The sequence below is a fragment of the Cherax quadricarinatus genome, chromosome 2 (genome assembly GCF_038502225.1).
Source record: "Cherax quadricarinatus isolate ZL_2023a chromosome 2, ASM3850222v1, whole genome shotgun sequence".
NCBI lineage: Eukaryota > Metazoa > Arthropoda > Malacostraca > Decapoda > Parastacidae > Cherax > Cherax quadricarinatus.
Window position 1 is genome coordinate 5623530 of NC_091293.1, and position 12690 is coordinate 5636219.

Genomic DNA, 12690 nt, shown 5'->3' on the forward strand with positions numbered 1-12690 from the left:
AACCATGCCACATATAAACTAAATAATGTAGATCTTAATACTACTGATTGCGAAAAGGATTTAGGAGTTCTGGTTAGCAGTAATCTAAAACCAAGACAACAGTTCATTAGTGTTCGCAATAAAGCTAACAGATACATAAATAACCCGCACATAAAAGACAGAAGCTTACGACGACGTTTCGGTCCGACTTGGACCATTGACAAAGTCACACTGGCTTACAGAATTCTTGGCTTCATATCTAGAAGTATAAATAGTAGAAGTCCTCAGGTTGTTCTTCAACTCTATATATCCTTGGTTAGGCCTCATTTAGACTATGCTGCTCAGTTCTGGTCACCGTATTACAGAATGGATATAAATGCTCTAGAAAACGTACAGAGGAGGATGACAAAGATGATCCCATGTATCAGAAATCTTCCCTATGAGGATAGACTGAGGACCCTGAATCTGCACTCTCTCGAAAGGCGTAGAATTAGGGGGGATATGATCGAGGTGTGTAAATGGAAAACAGGAATAAATAAAGGGGATGTAAAAAGCGTGCTGAAAATTTCCAGCCAAGACAGGACTCGCAGCAATGGTTTCAAGTTGGAAAAATTCAGATTCAGGAAGGATATAGGAAAGCACTGGTTTGGTAATAGAGTTGTGGATGAGTGGAACAAACTCCCGAGTACAGTTATTGAGGCTAAAACGTTGTGTAGTTTTAAAAATAGGTTAGATAAATACATGAGTGGGTGTGGGTGGGTGTGAGTTGGACCTGACTAGCTTGTGCTGCTGGGTCTGGTGCAGTGCTCCATGCTTGAGTGGAGGTGACCAGACTGGGTGGGTCATTGGGCTAATCCGGGGGGGGGGAACATTAGTCTAATCCGCGGGGGTACATGGACCTGCTCCGCATGGGTCAGTAGACCTACTGCAGTGTTCCTTCTTTCTTATGTTCTTATGTTATAATTACAGAAAGTTGAATAGTACTTTAGGTTCTCAACTGGAAGGTTACTAACTAATCGAATTTAAAATTAAGATATGTTTATTAACAAAGTTAAAGTTGCCTAGGTGGACAATATCTAAGTAAATACTTTATATAATATATAAGTTCCTACACTTCCCTCGTATTGCAAAAGTAAGTTATACATTGAGACACTTATGTAACATATGAGAATCTTTACTGAAGAAACGTTTCGCCACACAGTGGCTTCATCAGTCCATACAAAGGAGAATAATGTAAGGAGAGGAGGAGTATGAAGTAATCAGTCCCTCAGCCTGGAGTCGATGTGTTCAGTCCATCAATCTTGTATAAAGTACAGCAAAGGGCCGCAGAAGTGACTTCTGCTGCCCAATAAACATAATGCTAATATATATACAAGTGAGTGTGTGTAAATGTAAGTATGTGCTCCAAATGCTGTTTCAAGACACAACTCGACTTAACCAGTGACTGACTGAACGTCCTCAAATAATCTATCTTCCTGACCAAAGGAAGTTAGATTATTTGAGGTACTTCGCCAATGCGGGCAGCTACTCAACACTCGTACAATGAGCACAGAATAAAGTGTAAATTGTTGCATCCTACCTAATGACATAAGCTAAACCATACCACGGGCGGGATTTGAACCCGCGATCAGAGAGTCTCAAAACTCCAGACCGTCGCGTTAGCCACTGGACCAGCTAGCCACAATAAGATTCGTCCAACTAGGTATATTTCTACACAGTGGTCACAGTGGTGCCTATGCTAACTTTCCTATGGTGTAGAAATATACTTAGTTGGATGAATCTTATTGTGGCTAGCTGGTCCAGTGGCTAACACGACGGTCTGGAGTTTTGCGACTCTGACCGCGGGTTCAAATCCCGCCCGTGGTATGGTTTGTTTGCAATCTTGTCATTACGATTTCGTGAGACATAAACTAAGTCAAACAATTATATAAGGCATGATACTTTCAATTTAGCTAATATTGAAAATATCAACAATGTAAAATTATATGAAAAGATAAAATACATTATATACATCGAATGTACATTGGGCCCCATTCATGGATCGCAATATGTACACATACAAAATTTGCATACACATTATATATACATTGATATTCATTACACCGACATACAAAATAAGCATATACGCAAACACACATGCATTTCCATCCCACTTGCACTACTCACGCTCTCTCAGTTGTTATTTTGTTTAAGAAGATTAAACAAAATTTCCATCAGCCAGTCTGTTTGTAACTGTATGACCCCTCTGTCAGTTCACCCACTGATAATAAACCCACCCATCTATCAGGCCACATGCCGACATGTCAGTATATCAGCCTATCTATCAGTCCACTCACCACTCAATGATTTCGTTGATGCAACAATCAGCTCCCCGGCCCATTTAAAAGCTCTGTCCATTCACACAGCTCTCTGTCCTGACAATCTCCCCCTACACATCCGACAATCTCTCCACACACCCGACAATCTCTCCACACACCCGACAATCTCCCCATATATCAGACAATCACTCCATACACCCGACAATCTCCCTACACACCCGACAATCATCCACACACCCGACAATCTCCCCACACGCCTGTCAATCTACCCACACCCCATCAACCCAGCCATCCATTTGTCAATACACCCATCCATCTATCAGCCCACACAGCCTTCTATTAGTCCACTCATCTACGAGTCTTCCTTGCCACCCCTTCAGTCCATCTATCTGAAACACACCTGTTCGTCCCACAGCATATCCAGCGACCAGTACAAGATCGTTACCGTGGAAGCAGAGAACTGGCCTCTTTCATCATCTTCGAGTTTGTCTTCATCGTCGCCCACGTCGCCGTCTTCAGGAGGGTGCTGCTCAGCGCTAGTGACGGAGCTGACGCCCTACACTGAGTACGTGGTTGAGGTGCAGGCAGTCAACACTCAAGGGGCCGGGCCCTCAGCGGTCCCTGTAACTGCAACTACGCTCGAAGACGGTAAGAGCTAGGCTTGTGTGGTACTTGGGTATACATGGGGAGTACACTGGGCACGCAGATAGCGGTAGACTTTATAGTACACTTCGAGGTATTCTGATGAGGACTCTTTACTTCAATCTTCATTAAGGACATTCGTGTATTATCATGATGTATGAAGGGAGGTAGGGAGGGAAGGGAGCCTTCTGCTCCCTTCCCTCCCTACCTCCCTCTCCCTGCCGACATGAAACAAGGTAAAAAAATATATTACCTGGAGTTTACCTGGAGAGAGTTCCGGGGGTCAACGCCCCCGCGGCCCGGTCTGTGACCATATTGAAAAAAATAAATATAATTTAGAGGAGAGCTGAAAGTGCACAATAGACAAAAATTATAAACTACCTCTACTTTTTTAGCACAACGACTCTTGTTACTCCATCGCTACCCACAGAGGTGTAATATATAGTGGTTCTAATACTAGTCACCGCTAGTTCTACTTCTGGAAACAGCGGTGCAGGTGAACGCAAACAACTGGAAATTCTGAGCAACTTCAGAGAAAACACCAGGATACCGGTGGCTGCTGCTGCGACTACCACAACCACCACTTACCTCAAGTTTACCTGAAGTCACTTCAGGAGGTCATCGCCCCCGCTGACCGGTAGAAGACCAGGCCTGATCGATAAAGCTGTTAGTGCCTGCCTTCTGCAATACAACCCAACTGACGAGAAACTGTTTTGAGGAATCTGTTGAGTCCTTCGTGAAGAAAGTTGGGAGTTTGTTAGTGATCTTCCTTATGCATGAAGGAAGTGTGTTGAAAAGTAACACTTACTGAGGTCTCTCTGGTGGTGGTGATGGTGGTAGTAGTGGTGGTGGCGGTCGTGGTCATGGTGGTGTTGGTAGTGGCGGTCGTGGTCATGGTGGTAGTAGTGGTGGTGGCGGTCGTGGTGATGGTGGTAGTAGTGGTGGTGGCGGTCGTGGTGATGGTGGTAGTAGTGGTGGTGGCGGTCGTGGTCATGGTGGTGTTGGTAGTGGCGGCTGTGGTCATGGTGGTGTTGGTAGTGACGGCCGTGGCCATGGTGGTGTTGGTAGTGGCGGCTGTGGTCATGGTGGTGTTGGTGGTGGCGGTCGTGGTCATGGTGGTGTTGGTGGTGGCGGTCGTGGTCATGGTGGTGTTGGTAGTGACGGCTGTGGTCATGGTGGTGTTGGTAGTGGCAGCTGTGGTCATGGTGGTGTTGGTAGTGGCGGCCGTGGTCATGGTGGTGTTGGTAGTGGCGGCTGTGGTCATGGTGGTGTTGGTGGTGGCGGTCGTGGTCATGGTGGTGTTGGTGGTGGCGGTCGTGGTCATGGTGGTGTTGGTAGTGACGGCTGTGGTCATGGTGGTGTTGGTAGTGGCAGCTGTGGTCATGGTGGTGTTGGTGGTGGCGGTCGTGGTCATGGTGGTGTTGGCAGTGACGGCTGTGGTCATGGTGGTGTTGGTAGTGGCAGCTGTGGTCATGGTGGTGTTGGTGGTGGCGGTCGTGGTCATGGTGGTGTTGGTAGTGGCGGCCGTGGTCATGGTGGTGTTGGTAGTGGCGGCTGTGGTCATGGTGGTGTTGGTGGTGGCGGTCGTGGTCATGGTGGTGTTGGTGGTGGCGGTCGTGGTCATGGTGGTGTTGGTAGTGACGGCTGTGGTCATGGTGGTGTTGGTAGTGGCAGCTGTGGTCATGGTGGTGTTGGTGGTGGCGGTCGTGGTCATGGTGGTGTTGGTGGTGGCGGTCGTGGTCATGTGTGGTGTTGGTAGTGGCGGTCGTGGTCATGGTGGTGTTGGTAGTGGCGGTCGTGGTCATGGTGGTGTTGGTAGTGGCGGTCGTGGTCATGGTGGTGTTGGTAGTGGCGGTCGTGGTCATGGTGGTGTTGGTAGTGGCGGTCGTGGTCATGGTGGTGTTGGTAGTGGCGGTCGTGGTCATGGTGGTGTTGGTAGTGGCGGTCGTGGTCATGGTGGTGTTGGTAGTGGCGGTCGTGGTCATGGTGGTGTTGGTAGTGGCGGCCGTGGTCATGGTGGTGTTGGTAGTGGCGGTCGTGATCATGGTGGTGTTGGTGGTGGCGGTCGTGGTCATGGTGGTGTTGGTAGTGGCGGCCGTGGTCATGGTGGTGTTGGTAGTGGCGGCCGTGGTCATGGTGGTGTTGGTAGTGGCGGTCGTGATCATGGTGGTGTTGGTAGTGGCGGTCGTGGTCATGGTGGTGTTGGTAGTGGCGGTCGTGGTCATGGTGGTGTTTGTAGTGGCGGCCGTGGTCATAGTGGTGTTATTAGTGGCGGTCGTGGTCATGGTGTTGGTAGTGGCGGTCGTGATCATGGTGGTGTTGGTAGATGCGGTCGTGGTCATGGTGGTGTTGGTAGTGGCGGTCGTGATCATGGTGGTGTTGGTAGTGGCGGTCGTGATTATGGTGGTGTTGGTAGTGGTGATTGTGGTATCGGTTGTGCTGGTAGTGGTGATTGTAGTATCGGAGGCGCTGGTAGTGGTGATTGTAGTATCGGTGGTGCTGGTAGTGATGGTGTTGGTGGCGGCGGTGGTGTTAGTAGTGGTGGTGGTGGTGGTAGTAGTGGTGGTGATGGTGGTGGTAGTAGTGGTGGTGATGGTGGTGGTAGTAGTGGTGGTGATGGTGGTGGTAGTAGTGGTGGTGATGGTGGTGTTGGTAATGGTGGTGTTAGTAGTGTTGGTTGTGGTAGTGGTGGTAGTTCTAGTGGTGGTAGTGCTAGTAGTCGAAGATATCAACCGCATTAGCGTAGACATAGGTAATACCTTTAATATATATTAAAATGAAGCATTAAAAAAAGAGAGTCATTCTGTGTAAGTAATCTCGAGTGAGACTTACAGTCCTCTTAACCTTGACAGGAAGTGCAGTGAACTTTTGTGGGACGAAATTCGTAAGGCATTTGCATACGAAAATGTTATGCTAATGGGAGATTTTAACTTTAGACAAATTGACGGGTACAATTTGACAGGAAATTTAGTCAGGTGACTTTCCTGGTACGATTCAGGTTTGTTTTTTTAAAACAGTTTGTGGCAAAATCAACTGAGGAAACAACCTGCTTGACTTGGTTATTACCAGCAGGGAATCGCTAATCAAAAATTTTGAGGTTAATGATGAGCTAGGGAAAAGTGGTCACAAATCACTCACTTTTAATATATCATGGAATTACCCTAATAATTGCTATCACGTCTCTGTCTCTGACTTCCACTTGCCTTATTTCAAAGGACTGAGAAATTATCTGGGTGGGCTGAACTGGAATGACCTGACTATGGGTCAGGTAGGTGGTGATGATTGTCAATATGGCGTTTTCCAGAGCATAGTTCTAGCTGCTTAGACAAATGTTCCAAATAGGGAAATCATATCAAACAAAAATGATCCTATATGAATAAACAATAGATTAAAATATCTCATTGGTCAAAGGAGAGGCATATGTAGGCGAATCAAAAGATGAGAGAAATTAATGTATTCAGTTTTGTAGATGAATGGTTCAGAGAATCGACATGTTGATAAATTAGACACATGTGCAACTCTTGGGTATCTTTATTGAGGAAACGTTTCGCCACACAGTGGCTTCATCAGTCCATGACTGCTGCACCTCTCCTGCCAACGGTTTATAAGAACATAAGAACATAAGAACGAAGGAACACTGCAGAAGGCCTACTGGCCCATGCGAGGCAGGTCCAAGTCTCCTACCGGCTTAAGCCAATGCACCCAACCTAGTCAGGTCAGGTCACATTGACTTAAGGGAGGAACACGGCAACCGACCTGGTAGCACAAGCTATCAGGTCTAACTCACACCCACCCACATCTACTCATGTATTTATCCAACCTATTTTTAAAGCTACACAACGTTCTAGCCTCTATAACGGTACTTGGGAGTTTGTTCCACTCATCCACAACTCTATTACCAAACCAGTACTTTCCTATATCCTTCCTGAATCTGAATTTTTCCAACTTAAAACCATTGCTGCGAGTCCTGTCTAGGCTAGATATTTTCAGCACACTATTTACATCCCCTTTATTTATTCCTGTCTTCCATTTATACACCTCAATCATATCCCCCCTAATTCTACGTCTTTCTAGAGTGCAGTTTCAGGGCCCTTAGTCTATCCTCATAGGGAAGGTTTCTGATACATGGGATCAACTTTGTCACCCTCCTTTGTACATTTTCCAGAGAATTTATATCCATTCTGTAATACGGTGACCAAAACTGTGCAGCATAATCTAAATGAGGCCTAACCAAGGATGTATAGAGTTGAAGAACAACCTGAGGACTCCTATTATTTATGCTTCTTGATATGAAGCCAAGGATTCTATTAGCTTTATTGCGAACACTTATGCACTGTTGTCTTGGTTTCAGATTACTGCTAACCAGAACTCCTAAATCTTTTTCGCAATCCGTAATATTAAGATCTACATTATTTAGTTTATATGTGGCATGGTTATTGTCCTGTCCAACATTTAGAACTTTGCATTTGTCTATATTAAACTGCATCTGCCACTTCTCCGACCACTGCATCAGTCTATTCAAATCTTCCTGGAGTGCTCGAATGTCCTCGTCAGAATGAATTCGACGGCCTATTTTGGTGTCATCGGCAAACTTGCTGATGTCGCTCTTTATGCCCTCATCTATGTCGTTTATGTAGATTGTGAACAGCAGGGGGCCCAACACTGACCCCTGTGGAACACCGCTCGTGACACTTCCCCACTCTGATTTCTCCCCATTTATGCAAACTCTCTGCTGCCTATTTGTCAACCATGCCTCTATCCAGGAAAAAATTTCTCCTCCTATTCCATGTGCTTTAATTTTCCTCAACAGTCTCTGATGTGGGACCCTGTCAAAAGCCTTACTGAAGTCCATATACACAATATCATATTCATTACCATGATCTACCTCCTCAAATACCTTAGTGAAAAAAGTTAATAAATTCGTAAGGCAGGAACGCCCCTTTGTAAAACCATGCTGAGATTCGTTGATTAATTTATGCTTTTCAAGGTGGCTACGAACTGCCTCGGCAATTATTGATTCCATAAATTTTCCCACTATGGAGGTCAGGCTTATTGGTCTATAGTTCGAAGCTAAGGACCTGTCACCTGTTTTGAAAATAGGTATCACATTTGCCATTTTCCACTTATCTGGCACCATGCCAGTTTGTAGTGATATGTTGAAAAGATTAGCCAAAGGTGTGCTAAGCTCCTCTTTACATTCCTTTAGAACCCTTGCATACAGTTCATCAGGGCCTGGGGATTTGTTAGGTTTTAATTTATCTATTTGCCTAAGGACCATGTCACTTGTGACCCTAATAGTGCACAGTTTATTATCGTCCTGTTCTACATAATTTATCATTACTGGAATATCGCTGGTATCCTCCTGTGTAAAAACTGAGAGGAAGTATGTGTTAAACAATCTACACATTTCCTTATCACTGTCAGTGAGCTGACCCGAGGAACTTTTGAGTGGGCCTATCTTGTCCCTGATCTTACTTCTGTATACCTGAAAGAATCCTTTTGGGTTAGTCTTCGATTCTCTTGCAACTTTAACCTCATAATCTCTTTTTGCTTTTCTAATTCCCTTTTTTATTTCTCTCTTTAACTGAATATATCGATTTCTCAATTGCCCCTCTCCTCTTTTGATTTGCCTATATATGCCTCTCTTTTGACCAATCAGATATTTTAATCTATTGTTCATCCATTTAGGATCATTTTTGTTTGATCTGATTTCCCTATTTGGAACATAGTTTGACTGAGCAGCTAGAACTATGCCCTGGAAAGCATCATATCGGCAACCATCACCACCTACCTGACCCTTAGTCAGGTCATTCCAGTTCAGCCCACCTAAGTAATTTTTCAGTCCTATGAAATCAGCCAAGCGAAAGTCAGGGACGGAGACTTGATTGCCATTATTAGGGGAATTCCATGATATATTAAAACTGAGTGATTTGTGATCACTTTCCCCAAGCTCATCATTAACCTCAAGATTATTAATTAGTGTTTCCCTACTGGCAAGAACCAAGTCGAGGAGGTTATTTCCCCTAGTTGGCTCTGTCACAAACTGTTTTAAAAAACAATCCTGGATCGTATCAAGAAAGTCACCTGACTCTAAATTTCCTGTCAAATTGCTCCAGTCAATCTGTCTATAGTTGAAATCTCCCATTAGCACAACATTTTCGTATGTAGATGCCTTACGAATTTCGTCCCATAGAAGTTTACTGCACTCCCTATCAAGATTTGGGGCCCTGTAAATCACACCCAAAATTAGTTTTTCTCGGCCCTCGAGAAGCTGTAACCAAACAGATTCAGTGGCTGACGCTTCTAATTTAATATCTTGTCTAACACAACAATTTAAATTGTCTCTGACATACATCGCTACTCCACCACCTTTCCTGTTGACCCTGTCAGTGTGGAATAATTTATAGCCTTGTATGTGACATTCAGAGGGCATCTCTCTATCTTTCAGATTGAGCCAGGTCTCTGTTATAGCAATAATATCTATGTTTCCTGCACTTGCAATTAATCTTAGCTCATCTATCTTATTTCTTACACTCCTGCTATTAGTATAGTAAACCTTAAGGGAGCTAGTCCCTTGCTGCCCTCTGCTGTCCCCCTTTGTTTGCTGACCTGATCTATTGTCTTTATTTATAACTTCATGCTGAATGCCTTTTATACATTTACTGTTTCCAACCCAAGTGTTGTAACCTGCTTGTTTCCCACACACACCCATACCTCTATCTTCCATCAGTTTAAAATCATAGGCATTTCACCAATGGCCTTCTCAATCGAGTCTGCAAGTGCTACCACCCCAGCTCCAGAGAGATGTACCCCATCCCTTGCATACATATCATGTTTGCCATAAAAGTTGTTCCAGTTGTCAATGAATGGGATTGCAAGTTCCTTGCAGTATCTGTCTAGCCAGCAATTTACACCAATTGCCCTAGACAACCATTCATTTCCTACTCCCCTTCTAGGCAAGATGCTACATATGATTGGGATCCCTCCCTTAGACTTAATGAAATCTATAGCTGACCTGTACTTATCTAGCAGCTCTTCTCTCCTACCCTTCCCAATATCATTTCCACCAGCACTGAGACAGATAATGGGCTTGTTCCCATTACCTGACATGATATTATCCAGCCTGTTGACAATGTCCCCAACACCAGCTCCAGGGAAGCACACTCTATCTCTCATCTTCTTATTCCTATTACAAAAAGCACGGTCAATATATCTTACCTGAGAGTCACCAACCACAAGAATGCGCTTACCTCCATTAGCAGGGGCAGTAGTACCCTTACCTTCACTGGCCACTGAAGTACATTCATCCTGAAGAACAGAGAAGCGATTTCCTACCTTCAGATCTTCACTCTTAACTTTCCTTACTCTGATGCGCCTTCCATTACTGTGAACCACTCGCCACTTGTAGCAGGTGCTGGACTGCACCTCACTGCTGGTAGCCGTTGCTACCTCCCCAACTACAGCCTCCTCACAGCTCCTTCTCAGCACGTATGCCGTATTCTATTCAAGATTGATGGACTGACCACATCGACTCAAGGTTGAGGGACTGATTACCTCATTCTCCTCCTGTTCTTCAAGATTCTCCTTTGTATGGACTGATGAAGCCACTGTGTGGCGAAACGTTTCCTCAATAAAGATACCCAAGAGTTGCACATGTGTCTAATTTATCAACATGTCGGTTCTCTGAACCATTCATCTACAAATCTGTCAGACACTGCAACTTCTTGGGATCTTAATACTTGGGAATTCTTCGCTTGCCTAATTCTTGGGCACGACCTACTTCAACATTGAACAAATGTTACACGACCTATGACTGCTGCACCTCTCCTGCCAACGGTTTATAAGCTCCTTCTCAGCACGAATGCCGTATTCTATTCAAGATTGATGGACTGACCACATCGACTCAAGGTTGAGGGACTGATTACCTCATTCTCCTCCTGTTCTTCAAGTTTCTCCCAAGTATGGACTGATGAAGCCACTGTGTGGCGAAACGTTTCCTCAATAAAGATACCCAAGAGTTGCACATGTGTCTAATTTATCAATGTATTCAGTAAAAGAGAAATAAAAACGGGAATAAGAAAAGCAAAAAGAGACTATGAGGTTAAAGTTGCAAGAGAATCGAAGACTAACCCTAAAGGATTCTTTCAGGTATACAGAAGTAAGATCAGGGACAAGATAGGCCCACTCAAAAGTTACTCGGGTCAGTTCACCGACAGTAGTAAGGAAATGTGCAGATTTTTTAACACTTTCTCTCAGTTTTTACACAGGAAGATAATAGCGATATTCCAGAAATAATAAATTATGTAGAACAGGAAGATAATAAACTATTACAAAACACTAGTTTAACACAAAAAACACTATTACCTCTACACAGGGAGAGTATATTTTTGTTTCATTAGTCTGTTACTAGTGCTGCAATATGGGGGAGCTCGGGATTACAAATAAACACTACAATTTATTATCTTTACTATACTTCGTATAAAAACATAACGAGTTTATCGTTGATATAGCTACATATTTTATATACAAAGTCACAAACAATCAAGTAAAAAAAACATCATAACCCTAGTGCCTCGGTGTCATATGTCACTGCCATCTTCGGGTGTCTTACGACACTACCAATCCAAGTGTCATAAAATCGTGCCTTATGACACGATGTTGGAGTGTTATGACACTTATCTGTCATGACACCTTATCTCTGTTCTCAGACACACCGTCTCCGTGGTATCCATGACACTCCCTTTTCACCAGTGTCATGACACTCAGTCTCTAAGGAAGCCTTTTCACTGCGTCATTTGACACTTACCTGGAGGTTACCTGGAGGTTATTCCGGGGATCAACGCCCCCGCGGCCCGGTCCACGACCAGGCCTCCCGATGGATCAGGGCCTGATCAACTAGGCTGTTACTGCTGGCCGCACGCAGTCCGACGTACGAGCCACAGCCCGGCTGATCCGGCACCGACTTTAGGTATCTGTCCAGCTCTCTCTTGAAGGCAGCCATGGGTTTATTGGCAATTCCCCTAATGCTTGATGGGAGGCTGTTGAACAGTTTTGGGCCCCGGACACTTATGGTGTTTTCTCTTAGTGTACCAATGGCGCCCCTACTTTTTATTGGCGGCATTTTGCATCGCCTGCCCAGTCTTTTACTTTCGTAGGGAGTGATTTCTGTGTGCAGATTTGGGACCATTCCTTCCAAGATTTTCCAAGTGTAGATTATGATATATCTCTCCCTCCTGCGTTCCAACGAGTACAAGTCAAGTGCTTCCAAGCGTTCCCAGTAGTTAAGGTGCTTGACAGAACTTATACGTGCAGTAAAGGATCTCTGTACACTCTCTAGATCTGCGATTTCACCTGCTTTGTATGGAGATGTTAATGTACAGCAGTATTCCAGCCTAGAGAGAACAAGTGATTTGAAAAGGATCATCATGGGCTTGGCATCTCTCGTTTTGAAAGTTCTCATTATCCATCCTATCATTTTCTTTGCACGTGCGATCGTGGCACTGTTGTGATCCTTGAAAGTGAGATCCTCAGACATTACTACTCCCAGGTCCCTTACATTATTTTTCCGCTCTATTGTATGGCCGGAGTCAGTAGTATACTCTGTTCTAGTTATTATCTCCTACAGTTTTCCATAACGGAGTAGTTGGAATTTGTCCTCATTGAACATCATATTGTTTACCGTTGCCCACTGGAAAACTTTGTTTATATCTTCTTGGAGGTTAACCGCGTCCTCAGCAGATGACAGCCTCAT

The 12690-nt window shown here is 44.6% G+C and overlaps 1 protein-coding gene across 1 annotated transcript in view; it reads left to right on the top strand.

Moving 5' to 3' along the window:
• Positions 1-12690, top strand: part of LOC128690178 (cell adhesion molecule Dscam2-like) — a 485658-nt gene that overhangs the window by 381752 nt on the left and 91216 nt on the right. Inside the window, exon 22 of the mRNA XM_070089455.1 lies at positions 2713-2945. Coding sequence (XP_069945556.1) covers positions 2713-2945 — 233 coding nt within the window. The remainder of the gene's footprint in view (positions 1-2712; positions 2946-12690) is intronic.